The 20,538-nt window shown below is 38.9% G+C and overlaps 1 protein-coding gene across 10 annotated transcripts in view; it reads right to left on the bottom strand.

Annotated features, from left to right (window-relative positions):
• FAM185A (family with sequence similarity 185 member A) overlaps positions 1–20,538 on the bottom strand; it is a 121,771-nt gene that overhangs the window by 63,459 nt on the left and 37,774 nt on the right. For 7 of the 10 annotated variants that reach the window (XR_012432750.1, XR_012432751.1, XM_065541058.2 and 4 more), the window contains one exon: positions 17,013–17,147. Coding sequence is in view for 8 of the 10 variants with exons in the window: in XM_065541058.2 (XP_065397130.1) it covers positions 17,013–17,147 (135 nt within the window). In the remaining 2 variants the exon portion in view is untranslated. Of the gene's footprint in view, positions 1–14,107; positions 15,342–16,172; positions 16,490–17,012; positions 17,148–20,538 lie in introns of those variants that run through there. The other 3 variants (XM_045387567.3, XM_065541056.2, XM_065541055.2) reach the window with 3 other exon arrangements.

Here is a 20,538-nt window from a genome sequence, read left to right as displayed (position 1 = left end):
GTCTGTGAGAGTGCTTGATATAATTTCAACTTTCTTAAATTTATTGAGGCTCATTTTGTGGCCTATCATATGGTCTATCTTGGAGAAAGTTCCATGTGCTGTTGAATAGAATGTGTATTCTGCAGTTGTTGGATGGAATGTTCTGTATATATCTGTTAAGTCCATTTGTTCCAAGGTATAGTTTAAATCCATTTTTTCTTCATTGACTTTCAGTCTTGATGGCCTGTCCAGTGCTGTCAGTGGAGTAATGAAGTCCCCAATTACTCCTGCTCACTTGTGGTGTCCACTTGCATGAAATGCCTTTTTCCACCCCTTAAGTTTATGTGAGTCCTTATTAGCTGAGTCTCTTCAAGCAGCAGATAGTTGGTTAGTAAATTCTTATTCATTCTGCAGTTCTTATCTTTTAAGTGGAGCATTTAGGCCATTTACATTCAATGTTAGTATTGAGATATGAGGTAGCATTCCATTCATCATTTTATTTGTTGCCTGTGTACTTTGGTTTTTGTGTTTTTGTTTTTTAAACTGTATTTTTGTTTTATAGGTCCTGTGGGATTTATGTCTTAAAGAGGTTCTGTTTTGATGTGTTTCCAGTATTTGTTTTAAGATTTAGAGCTCCTTTTAGCAGTTCTTGTAGTGGTGGCTTGGTAGTGACGAATTCTCTCAGCATTTGTTTATCTGAAAAAGCCTGTATCTTTCATACACAATGCCTAGTTTCGCTGGAAACAAAATTCTTGGATGAGAATTGTTTTGTTTGAGGAGGCTGAAGATGGGCCCCAATCCTTTCTAGCTTCTAGGGTTTCTACTGAAAATCTGCTGTTAATCTGATAGGTTTTCCTTTATAGGTTACCTGGTGCTTTTGTCTCAGTTTAGATTCTTTGTTTTGTCTCAACTTTGGATAACCTGATGTCAATGTGCCTATGCGATGATCTTTTTGCGATGAATTTCCCAGGTGTTCTTTGTGCTTCTTGTATTTGGATGTCTAGGTCTCTAGCAAGGCCAGGGAAGTTTTCCTCAATTATTCCCCCAAATATGTTTTCCAAGCTTTTATATTTCTCTTCTTCCTCAGGAACACCAATTATTTTTAGATTTGGTCATTTAACATAATCCCAGACCTCTTGGAGGCTTTGTTCATATTTTCTTATTTTTTCTTTGTTGGATTGGGTTAATTCGAAGACCTTGCCTTTGAGCTCTTAATTTCTGTCTTCTACTTGTTCAATTCTATTGCTGAGACTTTCCAGAGCATTTTGCATGTCTATAAGTGTGTCTGTTTCCTCAAGTTTTTATATATTGTTTTTTATTTACGTTATCTATTTCACTGAATAATATTTCTCCCTTCACTTCTTGTATCATTTTTTGGATTTCCTTGTATTGGGCTTCGTCTTTCTCTGGTCCCTCCCTGATTAGCTTAATAACTAACCTCCTGAATTCTTTTTCAAGGTAAATCAGGGATTTCTTCTTGGTTTGGATCCATTGCTGCTGAGCTAGTGTGATTTTTGCGGGGTTGTTAAAGAGCCTTGTTTTGTCAGAAAACCAACACTTTTTTTTGGTTCTTTCTCATTTGTGTAGGCTCTGTCAGAGGGAAGGGCTAGGGCTGAAGGCTGTTCAGATTCTTTTGTCCCATGGGGTGTTCTCTTGCTGTAATACTCTCCCCCTTTTTCTATGGATGTGGCTTCCTGAGAGCCGAGCTTTAGTGATTGTTATCTCTCTTCTGGATCTAGCCACCCAGCAAGTCTACCAGGCTCTGGACTGGTACTGGGGGTTGTCTGCACAGCTTTCTGTGATGTGAACCGTCTGTGGATCTCTCAGCTATGGATACCAGCACAGTATTTTTGGTGTCTCTTGGGTCCTGTAGGAGCAATCTGCTTCCTTCAGTGGGTCTGTGGGTCCTCTTGGGTTTACTGATTTATTCCTATGGTTGTTCTGGAGCTAAAATTCATGATGTGAGCCTCTACATGCTGCTCTGTCTGTCCAAGTCGGAGCTGCAATCTAGTCCTGCCACTCCCGGCCACTGGGCTCTCTCTACCTGTAAAAACCCTTACTTACAAGCCATCTGAGAGTTCGGGTGGTAAGTATAATCTGCCTGATTCTCCTTGCTTGGTCCCTACAAACAAACGCTTTCCCTTCTCGTGCTACAAGCCTTGGTTTAGATATGGCCTAGACACCTAGTCTTATTACGCCGGGTGAGTGGACCTCTGTTTGGTTCAATAACAAAATCTGAACTGAGGAGAGTTGTGATTACATATGGCGTTTCATCATAAATATTTTCTGTGTCGAATCCAAGCACACAAAATACAGAATGATCCTCTTCCTCAGTACAGTTTTTCCCTCTGTTATAATAGTACCATGATATTCTCAGCTGAAGAAAAGGTGCTAGGTGCTTGTACCATCTGATCTTTTTGTCAAGTGCTTTTCTGATGCAAATTATTCTCTGAATTCTTATCTCTCCTTTTCACTCCGAGCCATAATCTTGTCTATGTCCTGGAGCTCACTGCATCTTTCCCAGAACACAGTTGAGTATTCAACGACATCCTGTAAGGTTTTTCCCTCTTATTCTCTTGCTATATTTTCAGTATCACAACCCCGTTTTAATTAGCTTTGATAAGATGGTTAAAATATCTTAGTCCAATTGGTAAATCCCTGTGTTTACTCTAACCTTCATCAGTAAGGGGTTCAACTTTATTAAACTGTTCTTTTTCTGTGCCCATGCTGCATTAGGTAGGTCATGATTTTGAGGGACCTTGCACCCAGTTCCTTTTCTGTAATACAGAGTTTCTTTTTCTAGTAATTAAAATAAATGTTGGGCTGGGTGCGGTGGCTCACACCTGTAATCCCAGCATTTTGAGAAGCCAAGGCGGGCAGATCACCTGATGTCAGGAGTTTGAGGCTAGGCTGGCCAACATGGTGAAACCCCATCTCTGCCAAAAATACAAAAATTAGCTGGGCGTGGTGGCAGGTGCCTGTAATCCTAGCTACTCAGGAGACTGAGGCAGGAGAATTGCTTGAACCTGGGAGGCAGAGGTTGCAGTGAGCCGAGATTGTGCCATTGCACTCCAGCCTGGGCGACAATAGTGAAACTCTGTCTCAAAAAAATAAAATAAAATAAATGTGGAGGAAAGAACTGGAAATCCTGAAATTTTTGTTTTTCCAACTTTTTCTTCTTTTTTTATACCATTTAGCACCAATAATAAAGCATCAATAATAGTAAGGCTTTTCTAAATATCTGAGATCTCTTCCTTAATGTATTATTTATCACCTCCCCAATAATACATTTCTTACTTATGGAGTGAAAAGCCTTCAACCTATTTCCTTTTGCAGCAATAGAGGCCAAGCACAGTGTTACTGCTCTCAAGAAAAAGAACACACAAGCAATTTCAGCTTAGAGACAATACTCAAAAGGGAGGACAGTTTATAAAATTCCATTTAGGTTGCTTGAAAATAGCTTTTTCTATCTTGCCAATAAATAATTTACTGAAACTTCTTTGCACTTTGACCTGAATCTGTGGAGACTCTATTCTATTAGTAATTTGTAAAGTTTATAAATTCCTTCCTACAAAAGTTTTTCAACATATATTGGAATTTGGGGTTTCAGAAGCCTTCCTCCTTATTTACTTCCCTTTGTTGAACGGGTGGCCTGCCCCTCCACACCTGTGGAACGAGAGACTTGAGAAAAGAAATGAGACACTGAGACAAAGTATAGAGAAAGAAAAAGTGGGCCCAGGGGACCCGCGCCGGCACCGGTCTCTGAGTTCCCTCAGTATTTATTGATCATTATCTTTACCATCTGGGGGGGGAAGGGGAAGTGGCAGGATAATAGGATCATAGTAGGGAGGTCAGCAGTAAGACATATGAATAAAGATCTCTGTGACATGAATAAGTTTAAGGAAAAGTGCTGTGCCTTGATATGCATATGTAAACATCTCCATAAACCTTTTCAGTGCATAAAGAGCAGCATTGCTGCTAGCACATCCCACCTTCAGCCCTAAGGCGGTTTTCTCCTTTCTCAGTAAATAGAACATACAATCAGGTTTTACACCAAGATGTTCCATTGCCCAGGGACGGGCAGAAGATGCCAAGAGGCCTTCTTTCCTCTTATACTAGTCCTCCTCAGCACAGACCCTTCATGGGTGTCAGGTTGGGGAACGATCAGGTCTTTCCCTTCCCACGAGGCCATATTTCAGACTATCACATGGGGAGAAACCTTGGACAATACCTAGCTTTCCTAGGCAGAGGTCCCTGCAACCTTCCGCAGTGTATGTGTCCCTGGGCACTTGAGATTAAGAGAATGGTGGTGAGTTTTAACCAGCAAGCTGCCTTCAGGCATTTGTTTAACAAAGGACACCCTGCACAGCCCCATATCCATTAAACCTTGAGTCACCACAGCACATGTCTCTTGCAAGGACAGGGTTGGGTGTAGGGTTACAGATTAACAGCATCTCAAATACAGAACAAAATGGAGTCTCTTATGTCTACTTCTTTCTATATAGACACAATAACAGTTTGATCTTTCTTTTCCCCACACTTTGCCAATTAAAATCACACTATGTTTCTTTGACCAAGAAATGGGAAAATTACTCTATCCCTATGCAGTGTGGTTCTACTAAGGGCAAGGAAAGGCTTCCTAAGACATGTGTTTAACTCTGTAATTTGCTCTCAAAACTCCTGCCCCAATGTACCCAAATATATGAATCTATATGTTCTTTTTATTTAACCCAACATGTACCTGATCTATTCTGCACTAGCTATCAACAAAGACAGGGCTCCAGGAAGTAACTTGCGGAATTGTCTTGTTTAAAAATAGGATTAACAATCTTCTTGGTAAAGTGAGCTTTTTCCCACCTCCCTCCCCACTCCCACTTCTAACCCTGGAACAGTCTTTGTTTATGTACATTTGGTTCAGAGGGATACTTCTAGTGCTGCCTTATTATTAATAATAGCAGATTAAAAGTCAGTGCATCAGGGTTGGAGGATTCTCTTTTACACTACAAACACTTTGGGCTGCCCACTATAGGAAGTGCCATGCTAAGTATATTAGGGAGGTTCAAAAGATGTAAAAAGACACACCAGTGCTCTCACAAAGCTTACCAACTCACTAGGAAAATAAATCATACACTATGAAACAACATAAAAGTAATTACTCTGAAATTTTATTATTTTTAACACATACATTTCACAAACAAAACCTTTAACACCACATACAATTCCATAACAAAATATTTTAATTTTGTCAACTTTTTTTTTTTTTTTAGATGGAGTCTCACTGTGTCACTCAGGCTGGAGTGCAGTGGTGCGATCTCGGCTTACTGCAACCTCCACCTCCGAGGTTCAAGCGATTGTCCTGCCTCAGCCTCCCGAGTAGCTGGGACTACAGCCACATGCCACCACACCCAGCTAATTTTTTGTGTTTTTAGTAGAGATGGGGTTTCACCATGTTAGCCAGGATGGTCTCTATCTCCTGACCTCGTGATCCACCCACCTTGGCCTCCCAAAGTGTTGGGATTACAGGCGTGCACCACTGTGCCCTGCATCAACGTTCTTTAACTTTTTACAGTCTTCTCTCAACAAAAGTGTAACCCAAGATACCTTGACAAGAAATCTTCCAGATAAAAAAAAATATTTTTGAGCTAGTTTTAATGATGCCTATCCACTAAATTTTCTCCCAAATACTTGGAATAATAATAAAATCAACAGTACTCTAGGCAAGAGTATACCAAGGAAATATACAATTCTGTCCAAAAAATAATCATAATAGTTTCTTCCTCAAATCTTTTCTTCTGCAATGTCTAATCCCATCCATTGTATTTTTCATCTCAGTCATTGTAGTTTTCATTTATAGAAATTCAATTTTGGTATTCTTTTTATATCTTCCATGTCTTAAGTGAACAAGTGGAATACAGTTATAATAACTTTTATTTTCCTTCTCTGCTAATTTGGTCATCTGTGTCAGTTCTGGGTTGGTTTCAATTATTCTCTTCATTATAACTCATGGGTTCTTTTGCCCTTTGCATGTCTGATAATCTTTGATTCAATGCTAGATATTGAAACCATCTCTGTAAAAATCATAACTGAGAAAATTATTACAGTGAAAGAGCTCTGACGTAACCAACTCCATCTTGCTTCTAATCTCGAAGCTGTCCTTGTTCATTCCTAGGTACAGGCTGAACTAACTGTTGGGAGGAACTTAGTTTATAGTTTAGCTTTTAAACCAAGACAATAACAGCCATTTCCCAAACAAACCCCCTTCCTGCCCGGGGACTAGACTGCCTTTTCAGGACAACAAATTAGCCAGAAGATTAGAAATTGGAATTTCTAATCTGGAAGCTGCAAGATTCTAAACCTCCCCAGATTGCTCCTGCGGATAACATCACCATTGTAAAACCTAAGATCAGTGCTTGAGATATTTTGCAGACCCTAAACTCAATCGATCAGCTGGCATAACCCAGATTGATAAACTGGCTCATCTGATCTTGTGGCCCCCAGTCAGGAACTGACTCAGCACAAAAGGACAGCTCTGACTCCCTATGATTTCATCTCATTGACTAATCAAAATTCCCAACTCGCTGGCCCCCTATCAAATTATCCTTAAAAACTCAGATTATCAGATTCTCATGGAAACTGATTTAAGTAATCATAAAACTGGTCTCCTGCATAGCCATCTCTGCGTGAACTTCTTGTTCTCTATTGCGATTCCCCTGTCTTGGTAAGTTGGCTCTTTCTAGGCAGTGGGCAAGGTGAACCTGTTGGGTGGGTTACAACATTGTGATTTTACTTTGTTGAGTGCTGGATACTTTTGTATTCCTGTAGATCTTCAGCTTTGTTCAAGGATGCAGTTAAGTTACTTGGAAACAGTTTAAGCCTTACATCTCTTGCTTTTATAATTTGTTAGGCAGTTATAGAGTGGTGCTCAGCCTAAGACTAATTGTTTCCCACTACTAAATGCTCTACCCAATGCCCCATAAGTTATGATTTTCTTTCCAGACTGGTGGGAAGAACAGACATTATTCCTGGACCTGTGTGAGCACCAGGTTCTATTCCCTCGGGTACTTTGTCCTATGAACTCGGTCTTGATCTTTATGGACTCTCATCTTGATCTCCCTAACTCAGGGAGTGTTCTAGACTCCAGAGCAATTCCCTTTTCCTGTACTGGAGCCTGGAGACTCTCTCAAGGCAGTAAGCAGGACTCATCTTATTTGTTTCCTAAATTTGCTTAATTTTTAATTTTTTTTTGTCACTGTTTCAGGTGGGAAGGTAAGTCAGACCCTTTAGTTCCATCCTGCCCAGAAGACTTCATTATTTTTCTCCCTCTCCCTTTTTCTCTCCCCCTGCCTTCTTTCCACCCTCTTTTTTAACTTCTTATTTTGAAATAATTTCATACTTACAAGAAGTTACAAAAACAGGTACTGTGTACCCATCACTCAGTTCCCCTAATGGTGACAGCTTCTATAATTATACTGCACTATCAGCTTCTATAATTATACTGCACTATCAAAACCAGGAAATTAGCTGGCAAATTAACTGGACTATAGACCTTACTCAGATTTCACCAGTTTTTATATGCATTCATTTTTTGGGTATGTCTTTGTATATACTCATGACATTTTATCTATCACATATATAGATTCATGTAACCATCATTTTAATCAAGATATGGAACTGTTCTGTCACTACAAAGGAAGTCCTTTGTCATGTCCCTTTAAAGTCATACTCTCCTTCTCCTTCCCTAACCTATGGCAACCACTTGTCTATTCTCCACATCTTTAATTTTGTCATTTCAAGAATGTTATATAAATGGAATCATAGAATATGGAACATTTTGAGATTGGCTTTTTTCACTCAGAATAATACCCTTAAATTCTCTTCAAGTTGTTTACATCAACAGACTGTTCCCTTTATCAGTGAATTACCTTATGTGGACATACCATGAGTCATATGAACATTCAGTCATGGAAGGATATTTCAGTCATTTCCAGTTTTGGGATATTACAAATAAAGCTGTGAACATTTGTGTACAGGTTTTTGTGTGAACATAATTTTCATTTCCCCAGGATAAATACCCAGGAATATAAATGCTAGGTGATTAATGGTAGTTTCTTTTTTGTTGTTGTTGTTTTTAAGAAACTGCCAGACTGAATTATAGAGTAGCTGTATCATTTTACATTCCCACCAGTAATGTAGAAGAGATCCGGTTTCTCTGCACACTTGCCAGCATTTGAATAATTAGTATTTTTAATTTTAGCCATTCTAGTAAGTATGTAGTATTTTATTCTGGTTTTAATTTGCATTTCCCTAATGGCTAGTGATGGTAAATATCTTTTTGTGTATTTATTTGCCATCATATATCTTCTATTGGTTGCACTGTTTCTTAAATGTTACAAGATTAAACTTTTATGTGCATGAATCATGTTTTCTTCACTACCGGGGATAGTTCACTTAGGATAAGGATTTGGCTGTGGTTTAATATTTCTTGAATGACCAAAATAAATACAAAAACAATAATAAAACAAAACTCCACAGTCATCACAAACAGAGCTCATATGCTCTAAGATTGGGGCCTGCACTTTGAACTCTAGTCTAGGGATCAGCAAACTATAGCTCACAGGCCGAATCTGACCAGGGGCCTGTTTTTAAATACCCTGAAAGCTAAGAAGGGCTTTTATTTTTTACCTTTATTATTTATTTATTTATTTGTTTTAGAATGGAGTCTCCCTTTGTCGCCCAGGCTGGAGTTCAGTGGCGCGATCTCAGCTCACTGCAATCTCTGCCTCCTGGGTTCAAGCAATTCTCCCTGCCTTAGCCTCCCGAGTGGCTGGGATTTCAGGTGCCCACCACCACACCCAGCTAATTTTTGTATATTTAGTAGAGACAGGGTTTTGTCATGTTGGCCAGGCTGGTCTCTAACTCCTAACCTTAGGTGATCCGCCCGCTTCAGCCTCCCAAAGTGCTGGGATTGCAGGTGTGAGCCACTGTGCCTGGCCAGGCTTTTACATTTTTTAAGGGTTACTGAAAAAAAAAAATATGCAACAGAGTCCATATGTAATCTGTTAAGTCTAACATATTTACTATATGGTGTTTACAGATAAAGTTTGCAGATGAATGGAAAGAAAACCTGATCTTTTTTGGGGCAAACATTAGCAACACTGACATCTGATTACCCAGGATACTCTCAAGATCTTACAGTTTAACAAAAAGGTGGGGAAATAAAAACACCATAAAAGCAGGTGGGCGCAGTGGCTCACGCTTGTAATCCCAGCACTTTGGGAGGCCGAGGTGGGCAGATCACGAGGTCAGGAGGCAAGACTATATGGTGAAACCCCGTCTCTTGAAAATACAAAAATTAGCTGGCCGTGGTGATGGGTGCCTGTAGTCCCAGCTACTCAGGAGGTTGAGGCAGAAGAACCACTTGAACCCAGGAGGCAGAGGTTGCAGTGAGCTGAGATGGCGCCACTGCACCCCAGCCTAGGCGACAGAGAGAGACTCCATCTCAAAAAACAAAAACAAAAACAAAAACCACCACCATAAAAGCACCATGACTTGAAAACAGTTCCTCCATTAACTCCCTGTCAAATATTTTTAAGCAGATAGCTATAAGCCTTATAGCATTCTTCATTCTGTTATTGAATTTCTTCCATGTGGTCCTGAAATATATATACATTGCTGACAAATTCATGTGCTATAAGCTTTGAAAGACCAAAAACTTCAGTGGGTTCTAAACTCAGAGCTATTTCCAAGAGTTAGTCATATCAAAAGACTGGATTTTTCCCGATTTGGAGAGAAAACAGTGTCTCCAGGTTTTTAAAGTAGCATTTTATGAGCTTAGTCTCATTTCAACCTCTTTTCCAACCCATGAACCAGTATTCCGTTATAAATAACGATTCCATTGTATGTTTACTCTCTGGTCTTTAGACAAGCTAAGAACTCTTTTCTGACTTGGTGGTTCATTTTGATTCCAAATGAATTTATTTTTTATATGCTTTATATTTCCAGTTTTACTAAAACGAAGTAAACCCAGTAGTGCTAGCTTCCCTACCATCCAGACAATGACAAACACCAGTCCATTCACTGGCAACACACTTTACCTCTAATATTCTTTGAACATTTAAATATCTAAATCATGGAGCTGTAAAGACAAAAGGACTTTGTACCACATGCATACCTGGGCTTGGAGACTTGATGTATACCACTGTCAAGTTTCATATCTAAGTTGATGAACCAAGTCTAAAACCTAATAGAGAAGCCACCTTATTAGAAGTATCTTCCCTAAGCCACTCACAACATGTTAAATTTGCCACACATGGGTAGGGGACAAAATTTAGAATCAAGACTCTCATAAAGATTAGAGAATGCAGCCCCAATACACACTTGGGTATAGCTTTTTAGTAGGTAAATATTTCAGCCTGAGAGTCTCAGGTTTCCTTTTGACTTCAGAGTAACACATAATACGTGTAAATCATGGTAGGAATTATTCACCTGAGTTATTTACCAGTGACAGCAATAGCAAAGGAAACCATGGAGCAGGAAATCAAATAAAATTATAGAGCTGACACATCAAAACCCTGTGGGAAGCCAGAACCTAAGGGACTAAATTTTACTGGCATGGTTTCTTACAGAGATTATCCAGAAGTCATGCTGCAGATAAAATCCAGGCTCTTAGCAATAAGAGTTATTTCTGTTTCTATCCCTCATGGGCTCTATGAGGAAGGCCCAGATGAGCTGAGCTCAGCTGCCTATAATAATAGCTCACATATAAAGCTGCTCATTATTTCCAAAATTTGGTTTCAGACTGGAAATCTCCACAGAAAAAAAGAAATCTGCCTTGATTTTCTAGGCCTCTTAAATTATTTCATCCAGTTGATACATAAGACCTGTGGCTGACTGGGCACCAAATAGTTTTAAAACCAAAATGAAATATGGAAGTTTCTCTTAAACCCAATCACCTGTTCACACTCACAGCTCCCTCCAGAGACTGCTGCTCTCTTCATCTGAGGTCCTGCTGCATAAATTACTTTAATGGATTTAATTTGCTATCAGAGACAACCTACAGATCTATCTGGGTACCAACCTTATATGATAGTCTGTGCTACTCTGCAAAACGATGCTTGATCAGTACCTAGATTCTTCCACTGTGAACAGGAAATAAACTCATCATTCTGTAATTTGGCCCTTCCTGGTTCAGGAGGTGGGGCCAGAGTGTAAGACATAATAACAAGTAACACACAAAAAGAACTCAGTAGGCTGAGGTGCTTCATAATAACCAATGGGTTAAGCATGCAGCTTCCTCAAAGCATTCATTCGTCTTTGTCTTCAAGCAAAGGTTACTGAAGGCCTATTTATTTGATGACCTTAAGATGGCTCACTATGGAGTCCAGGCCTCTGTACTCCTTCTCCTGAATTACTGCAGTAACCTCCTAAAAAGCAAAAGTTTTTTTCTCATTCATCCACCATTGTTCCTTCTCATCTATTCCCACTCAACATTCAGAGTGATCTTTCTAACACACAAATCTGATTATGTGAACCCCAAATTAAAACCTCCCAAGGGCTTCCCAATGCTCTTAATATAAAATCCAAACTGTCCCATATGATCTGACCTCTCCCAAACTCTCCTGCCTCCTTTTATGCCACTTTCTCCTTCACTCTCTATACTTTGGCCATATTTGACTTCTCTCACTTCTCACCTCTGTGTTCTCACAGTACAATGTACATACGTTTATGCTAACATTGATCCCATTGTACTGTATTCTCTGATTTGCCTTTCCTCACTAGAATGTAAACTCCTCAGAAGGCAATGAGACCATGCTTTATATTACCCTTGCACCCCTAGTTTCTGGCAGTGCTTGACTCAAACATTTGTTGAGTAATTGAGCAAATAAAGAAAAATAGAGAAGACAGGAGAAGGAAGACATAGGCTAGGGAAAGATAATTTTGTTTTTAAACATTAAGTTTGAGGTGGCACTGGTTTAGTGGAATAGAAATGGGCAAGAACAATAGAGATCAGGTCTGCAGGTATTGATTTGGAAGTTATATACACAGAAATAATGACTGAAGTCATGAGAATAGTTTTAAAACAAAATCTAAATTTTAGAAAGACATATGATTCTATGAATAAGTGAATAAAATATGACAAATTACCTTTAGCTTATAATTCAAACATGCTTACATATGCTAATAATTTTAGTTATGCTGTGACTCAGAGCACAGTTAAACAAACGTGTATTATTGTTTTAGACTACTGGGACCAAAAATAGGTAATTCTCTTGGCTCCTTATCAAATTCAAGACATTAGATCACAAGTTGATTCTTACTATATTTGATATCCAGTCTTTGCATCATAATGTTTCAGTCAACGAGGAACTATAGAAATGACAGTTGTCCCATAAGATTATAGAAGAGCTAAAAAACTCCTATTACCTAGTGACTTTGTAGCCATCCTAATGGTCGTTTAAATGTAACACACTACTTGTGTTTGGGGTGATGCTGGTGTAAACAAACCCACTCCACTGTCATATAAAAGTATAGCACATATATTATGTGTAGTTCATAATACTAGATGAGAATAAATGACCATGTTACTGATTTATGTATTTACTACACTTTTTGTCGGTATTTTAGAGTGTACAGCTTCTGCTTATTTAAAAAAAAAAAGTTAAGATACAATAGCGTCTCAGGCAGGTCCTTCAGGAAGTATTCCAGAAGAAGGCATTGTCATCACAGGAGATGACAGCTCCACGTGTGTTATTGCCCCTGAAGGCCTTTCGGTGGGACAAGATGTGGAGATGAAAGTGATACTGATGTTCCTGACCCAGTAAAGGCCTAGACTAATGTGTGTGTTTGTGTCTTAGTTTTTAACAAAGTTTAAAAAGTAAAATTTTAAAAAAATTAACAATTTTAAAAACAGAAAAAAGCTTACAGAATAAGGATAGACAAGTGTATTTCTACAGCTGTAAAATGTGTTTGTGTTTCAATCTAAGTATTATTACAGAACAGTCAGAAAGTTTTTTATTTTATTTTTTCTGAGAAGGAGTCTCGCTGTGTCGCTCAGGCTGGAGTGCAGTGGCGCCATCTTGGCTCACTGCACCCTCTGCCTCCTGGGTTCAAGGGCTTGTCCTTTTTTTAAAAAAAAAAGTTTATTCTTTTTTTTCTTTTTTTTTTTTTTTATTATACTTTAAGTTCTAGGGTACATGTGCACAATGTGCAGGTTTGTTACAGATGTATACATGTGCTATGTTGGTGTGCTGCACCCATTAACTCGTCATTTACATTAGGTATATCTCCTAATGCTATCCCTCCCCCGTCCCCCCACCCCACGACAGGCCCTGGTGTGTGGTGTTCCCCACCCTGTGTCCAAGTGTTCTCATTGTGCAGTTCCCACCTATGAGTAAGAACATGTGGTGTTTGGTTTTCTATCCTTGCAATAGTTTGCTCAGAATGATGGTTTCCACCTTCATCCATGTCCCTACAAAGGACATGAACTCATCCTTTTTAATGGTTGCATAGTATTCCATGGTGTATATGTGCCACATTTTCTTCATCCAGTCTGTCATTGATGGACATTTGGGTTGGTTTCAAGTCTTTGCTATTGTGAATAGTGCCACAGTAAACATACATGTGCATGTGTCTTTATAGCAGCATGACTTACAATCCTTTGGGTATATCCCCAGTAATGGGATGGCTGGGTCAAATGGTATTTCTAGTTCTAGATCCTTGAGGAATCGCCACACTGTTTTCCACAATGGTTGAACTAGTTGACAGTCCCACCAACAGTGTAAATGTGTTCCTATTTCTCCACATCCTCTCCAGCACCTGTTGTTTCCTGACTTTTTAATGATTGCCATTCTAACTGGTGTGAGATGGCATCTCATTGTGGCTTTGATTTGCATTTCTCTGATGGTGAGTGATGATGAACATTTTTTCATGTGTCTGTTGGCTGTATGCATGTCTTCTTTTGAGAAGTGTCTGTTCGTATCCTTTGCCCACTTTTTGATGGGGTTGTTTGTTTTTTTCTTGTAAATTTGTTTAAGTTCTTTGTAGATTCTGGGTGTTAGCCCTGTGTCAGATGGGTACATTGCAAAAATTTTCTCCCATTCTGTAGGTTGCCTGTTCACTCTGATGGTAGTTTCTTTTGCTGTGCAGAAGCTGTTTAGTTTAATTAGATCCCATTTGTCAATTTTGGCTTTTGTTGCCGTTGCTTTTGGTATTTTAGACATGAAGTCCCTGCCCATTCCTATGTCCTGAATGGTATTGCCTAGGTTTTCTTCTAGGGTTTTTATGGTTTTAGGTCAGACATTTAAGTCTTTAATCCATCTTGAATTAATTTTTGTATAAGGTGTAAGGAAGGGATCCAGTTTCAGCTTTCTACATATGGCTAGCCAGTTTTCCCAGCACCACTTATTAAATAGGGAATCCTTTCCTCATTTCTTGTTTTTGTCAGGTTTATCAAAGATCAAATGGTTGTAGATGTGTGGTATTATTTCTGAGGGCTCTGTTCTGTTCCATTGGTCTATATCTCTATTTTGGTACCAGTACCATGCTGTTTTGGTTACTGTATCCTTGTAGTATAGTTTGAAGTCAGGTAGTGTAATACCTCCAGCTTTGTTCTTTTGGCTGAGGATTGTCTTGGCAATGCAGGCTTTTTTTGGTTCCATATGAACTTTAAAGTAGTTTTTTCCAATCCTGTGAAGAAAGTCATTGCTGGCTTGATGGGGATGGCATTGAATCTATAAATTACCTTGGGCAGTATGGCCATTTTCATGATATTGATTCTTCCTATCCATGAGCATGGAATGTTCTTCCATTTGTTTGTGTCCTCTTTTATTTTGTTGAGCAGTGGTTTGTAATTCTCCTTGAAGAGGTCCCTCACATCCTCAAGGGATTCTTTCTCCTCAGCCTACCAAGTAGCTGAGATTACAGGCTCCCACCACCATGCCTGCCTAATTTTTGTATTTTAGTAGAGATGGGGATTTCACCATGTTGGTCAGGTTGGTCTCAAACTCCTGACCTCAAACGATCCACCTGCTTCGGCCTCCCAAAGTGCTGGGGTTACAGGCGTGAGCCACGACACATGAACTAAAAAAGTTCTTAAAAATTTAAGTTTATAAAGTAAAAATGTTCTTTGGGAAGTTGAGGCGGGAGGATCACTTAAGGCCAGGAGCTGAAGACAAGCCTGGGAAACATAGCAAGGCCTCATCTCTACTAAAAATTTTTTTAAAAATTAGCTGGGCATCATAGTACACACCTGTAATCCCAACTACTAGGGAGGCTGAGGCAGAAGGATCACTTGACCCCAGAGTTCGAGTTTATAGTGAGCTATAATTGCACTCCAGTCTACACAACAGAGAAAGCAGCTATCTCTAGAATAAATAAAGTAAAAAAGTTACAGTTAACTAAGGCTAATTTATTATTGAGGAAAAAAATAAATTTAGTGTAGCCTAACTGTACAGTGTTTATAAAGTCTATAGTAGTAATGTCCTAGGCCTTCACATGCACTCACCACTCATCATACTGACTCAGTCAGAGCAACTTCCAGTCCTTCAAGCTCCGTTCATGGTAAGTGCCCTATACAGGTGTACCATGTTTTATCTTTTATACCATATTTTTACTGTACCTTTTCTGTGTTTAGATATACAAATTCCATTGTGTTACAATTACCTACAGTTTTCAGTACAGTAGCCTGCTGTACAGGTGTAGCCTAGGAGCCATAGGCTACCAAACAGCCTCAGTGTGTAGTAGGCTCTACCATCTAGGTTTGTATAAGTTCACTCTATAATGCTCACATGACAACAAAATTGCCTAATAACACATTTCTCAGAATGTATCTCTGTCATTAAGTGATACATGACTGTACTTAGATTTTCATCAAATTTTCACCACATAACTATGAGTCTGCCCATTAGGAAGCATGCAGTTAGATCTGGGAGTGTATAGGTATTATTTTTATTCCCGTTATGTTTTTTGTTAATATTCTATGAATTTTAACAGAACTTTCTTAATTTTCATGACATATAAAATGAATATCTAACACTGAAATTTGATCTTACGAAGACCACCCTCTCCTACTCCCCTATTCTTCCTTTTTCTAGTTGGCATCTCGTGCCTTTAGCTTGTAGCATTCATCCCTATACACGGTCTAATTGCAGTGTCCTCCTTGATGCCATTCTGGTAAAATTTAAAGGAAAACTTCACCAGCATTAATTTTTTTATTCATTAAAACAACAAACCTTGGCCAGGCGCAGTGGCTCACGCTTGTAATCCCTGCACTTTGGGAGGCCGAGGCGGGCCAATCACCTGAGGTCAGGAATTCGAGAGCAGCCTGGCCAACATGGCAAAATCCTGTCTGTATTAAAAATACAAAAAAAATTAGCCAGGCGTGCTGGTGCATGCCTGTAGGCCCAGCTACTCAGGAGGCTGAGGCAGGAGAATCGTTTGAACCCGAGAGGCAGAGGTTGCAGTGAGCCGAGGTCACGCCACTGCACTCCAGTATGGACAATAGAGCGAGACTCTGTCAAAAAAAACAAAAAAAACCTCAACCAATGACAAATCTTAAAAAAATAGTATCAGCCACCAGTGTAGCCAGATATAATGAAAAATGTACAAAAGCTATTCACATTTGTGGGACTGAGAATTTGTTGTTCTAAAAGAGTACACTTAAAATGTACATACCAAACAAAATTCCTATTTACTCCAGTCATACGAAGTTAGTTTTAAATTTTGCATTATAATATATGTATTCAGTTTATTTTTAAGTTCAAGAATTAGAAAGCAGCTCTTCTAGAAAATTTAAAAATCAATTTTACCCAGTGACAGGACTAATGAGTGTTCCTAAATGATTTAATGAAGTCTTTTTAAACAAAATGTCTGTATCATATTAATGATAAGCAACTAGAAGAAAAAAAGATGTCAAACATGAGAACGTAATAATGGAAAAGTATAAAAAAGCTAAAATTTCCGTTAAGTGTACCACATTTCTACTTTTGTATGGAGAATGGCTATTCATCTGACATAGCAAAATGCAGCCTCCTTACCAGTCACTGTTACAACATCATCTTTATGAGCTTCAGTCATTTCCTGAATATGGACTTCTGAGTTCACATCAACCTCTTTCCCTGATAACTGTAAATGAGCTTCAAGTGAAGATGGAACCTTGACAATAATAGAACCTGTAATAAATGTAAAGGAGAGTTTAGTAATATAAAGAAATCAAAAGTACCAGAGTCTATTTTAAATTTGACTGAAAGGGTAGCATTGCTCCTGGGACACTGTTTTTACTCCTCAGCATACAGTATTTATTTAAACCTTTTCCTTATTCCCAGGTGCTCAAAGTTCTCTTACTCTCAAGGCATTCATGGTAACTTCCATCAAGAATATGGGTTATTAGCACATTATTAACTACTAGTTCTTCTTTTGCCAGTAGAACTACCCAGCTCATCCAACACCAGAAAGTGAGTAATTTATTACACATGTAGCTTATAGATAGGATTTACCCTTGAGCATTTAATATGAGCCAGACCCCTAATTACATTATGTTTTAATCCCCATATTAACTTTATGAGTTTTTTTTTAATTATACTTTAAGTTCTAGGGTACATGTGCACAGCATGCAGGTTTGTTACATATGTATACATGTGCCATGTTGGTGTGCTGCACCCATTAACTCGTCATTTACATTAGGTATATCTCCAAATGATATCCCTCTCCTACCCCCTCCCCACAATAGAACGCGGTATGTGATGTTCCCCTTCCTGTGTCCAAGTGATCTCATTGTTCAATTCCCACCTGTGAGTGAGAACATGTGGTATTTGGTTTTCTGTTCTTGCGATAGTTTACTGAGAATGATGGTTTCCAGCTGTATCCCTGTCCCTACAAAGGACACGAACTCATCCTTTTTTATGGCTGCATAGTATTCCATGGTGTATATGTGCCACATTTTCTTAATCCAATCTGTCACTGATGGACATTTGGGTTGATTCCAAGTCTTTGCTATTGTGAATAGTGCCGCAATAAACATACATATGCATGTGTCTTTATACATGACTTATAATCCTTTGGGTATATGCCCAGTATTAGGACAGCTGGGTCAAATGGTATTTCTAGTTCTAGATCCTTGAGGAATCGCCACACTGTTTTCCACAATGGTTGAACTAGTTGACAGTCCCACCAACAGTGTAAAAGTGTTCCTATTTCTCCACATCCTCTCCAGCACCTGTTGTTTCCTGACTTTTTAATGATTGCCATTCTAACTGGTGTGAGATGGCATCTCATTGTGGTTTTGATTTGCATTTCTCTGATGGCGAGTGATGATGAACATTTTTTCATATGTCTGTTGGCTGTATGCATGTCTTCTTTTGAGAAGTGTCTGTTCATACCCTTTGCCCACTTTTTGATGGGGTTTTCTTGGAAATTTGATTGAGTTCTCTATAGGTTCCGGATATTAGCCCTTTGTCAGATGAGTAGATTGCAGAAATTTTCTCCCATTCTGTAGGTTGCCTGTTCACTCTGATGGTAGTTTCTTTTGCTGTGCAGAAGCTGTTTAGTTTAATTAGATCCCATTTGTCAATTTTGGCTTTTGTTGCCGTTGCTTTAGGTGTTTTAGACATGAAGTCCTTGCCCATGCCTATGTCCTGAATGGTATCACCTAGGTTTTCTTCTAGGGTTTTTATGGTATTAGGTCTAACATTTAAGTCTCTAATCCATTTTGAATTAAATCTCATATAAGGCGTAAGGAAAGGATCCAGTTTCAGCTTTCTACTTATGGCTAGCCAATTTTCCCAGTACCATTTATTAAATAGGGAATCCTTTCCCCATTTCTTGTTTTTGTCAGGTTTATCAAAGATCAGATGGCTGTAGATGTGTGGTATTATTTCTGAGGGCTCTGTTCTGTTCTATTGATCTATATCTCTGTTTTGGTACCAGTACCATGCTGTTTTGGTTACTGTAGCCTTGTACTATAGTTTGAAGTCAGGTAGCGTGATGCCTCCAGCTTTGTTCTTTCAGCTTAGGACTGTCTTGGCAATGAGGGCTCTTTTTTGGTTCCATATGAACTTTAAAGCAGTTTTTTCCAATCCTGTGAAGAAAGTCATTGGTAGCTTGATGGGGATGGCATTGAATCTATAAATTACCTTGGGCAGTATGGCCATTTTCACTATATTGATTCTTCCTATCCATGAGCATGGTATGTTCTTCCATTTGTTTGTGTCCTCTTTTATTTCACTGAGCCGTGGTTTGTAGTTCTCCCTGAAGAGGTCCTTCACATCCCTTGTAAGTTGGATTCCTAGGTATTTTATTCTCTTTGAAGCAATTGTGAATGGGAGTTCACTCATGATTTGGCTCTCTGTTTCTCTGTTACTGGTGTATAAGAATGCTTGTGATTTTTGCGCATTGATTTTGTATCCTGAGACTTTGCTGAAGTTGCTTATCAGCTTAAGGAGATTTTTGGGCTGTGACGATGGGGTTTTCTTAATATACAATCATGTCATCTGCAAACAGGGACAATTTGACTTCTTCTTTTCATAACTGAATACCCTTTATTTCTTTCTTTTGCCTGATTGCCCTAGCCAGAACTTCCAACACTATGTTGAATAGGAGTGGTGAGAGAGGGCATCCCTGTCTTGTGCCAGTTTTCAAAGGGAATGCTTCCAGTTTTTGCCCATTCAATATGATATTGGCTGTGGGTTTGTCATAAATAGCTCTTATTATTTTGAGATACGTTCCATCAATACCGAATTTATTGAGAGTTTTTAGCATGAACGGCTGTTGAATTTTGTCAAAGGCCTTTTCTGCATCTATTGAGATAATCATGTGGTTTTTGTCTTTGGTTCTGTTGATAGGCTGGATTACGTTTATTGATTTGTGTATGTTGAACCAGCCTTGTATCCCAGGGATGAAGCCCACTTGATCATGGTGGATAAGCTTTTTGATGTGCTGCTGGATTCAGTTTGCCAGTATTTTAATTGAGGATTTTTGCATCGATGTTCATCAGGGATATTGGTCTAAAATTCTCTTTTTTTGTTGTATCTCTGTCAGGCTTTCGTATCAGGATGATGTTGGCCTCGTAAAATGAGTTAGGGAGGATTCCCTCTTTTTCTATTGATTGGAATAGTTTCAGAAGGAATGGTACCAAACCTTCCTTGTACCTCTGGTAGAATTTGGCTGTGAATCCATCTGGTCCCGGACTTTTTTTGGTTGGTAGGCTATTAATTATTGCCTTAATTTCAGAGCCTGCTATTGGTCTATTCAGGGATTCAACTTCTTCCTGGTTTAGTCTTGGGAGAGTGTGAGTGTCCAGGAAATTATCCATTTCTTCTAGGTTTTCTAGTTTGTTTGCATAGTGGTGTTTATAGTATTCTCTGATGGTAGTTTGTATTTCTGTGGGGTCGGTGGTGATATCCCCTTTGTCATTTTTTATTGCATCTATTTGATTCTTTTCTCTTTCTTTATTAGTCTTGCTAGCGGTCTATCAATATTGTTGATGTTTTCAAAAAACCAGTTCCTGGATTCATTGATTTTTTGGAGGGTTTTTTGTGTCTCTCTCTCTCCTTCAGTTCTGCTCTG

Source organism: Macaca fascicularis, chromosome 3, assembly GCF_037993035.2.
Source record: "Macaca fascicularis isolate 582-1 chromosome 3, T2T-MFA8v1.1".
Taxonomy (NCBI): Eukaryota; Metazoa; Chordata; class Mammalia; order Primates; family Cercopithecidae; genus Macaca; species Macaca fascicularis.
Note: the sequence above shows the minus strand (reverse complement) of the source record. Positions and strands in the feature narration are given on the sequence as shown.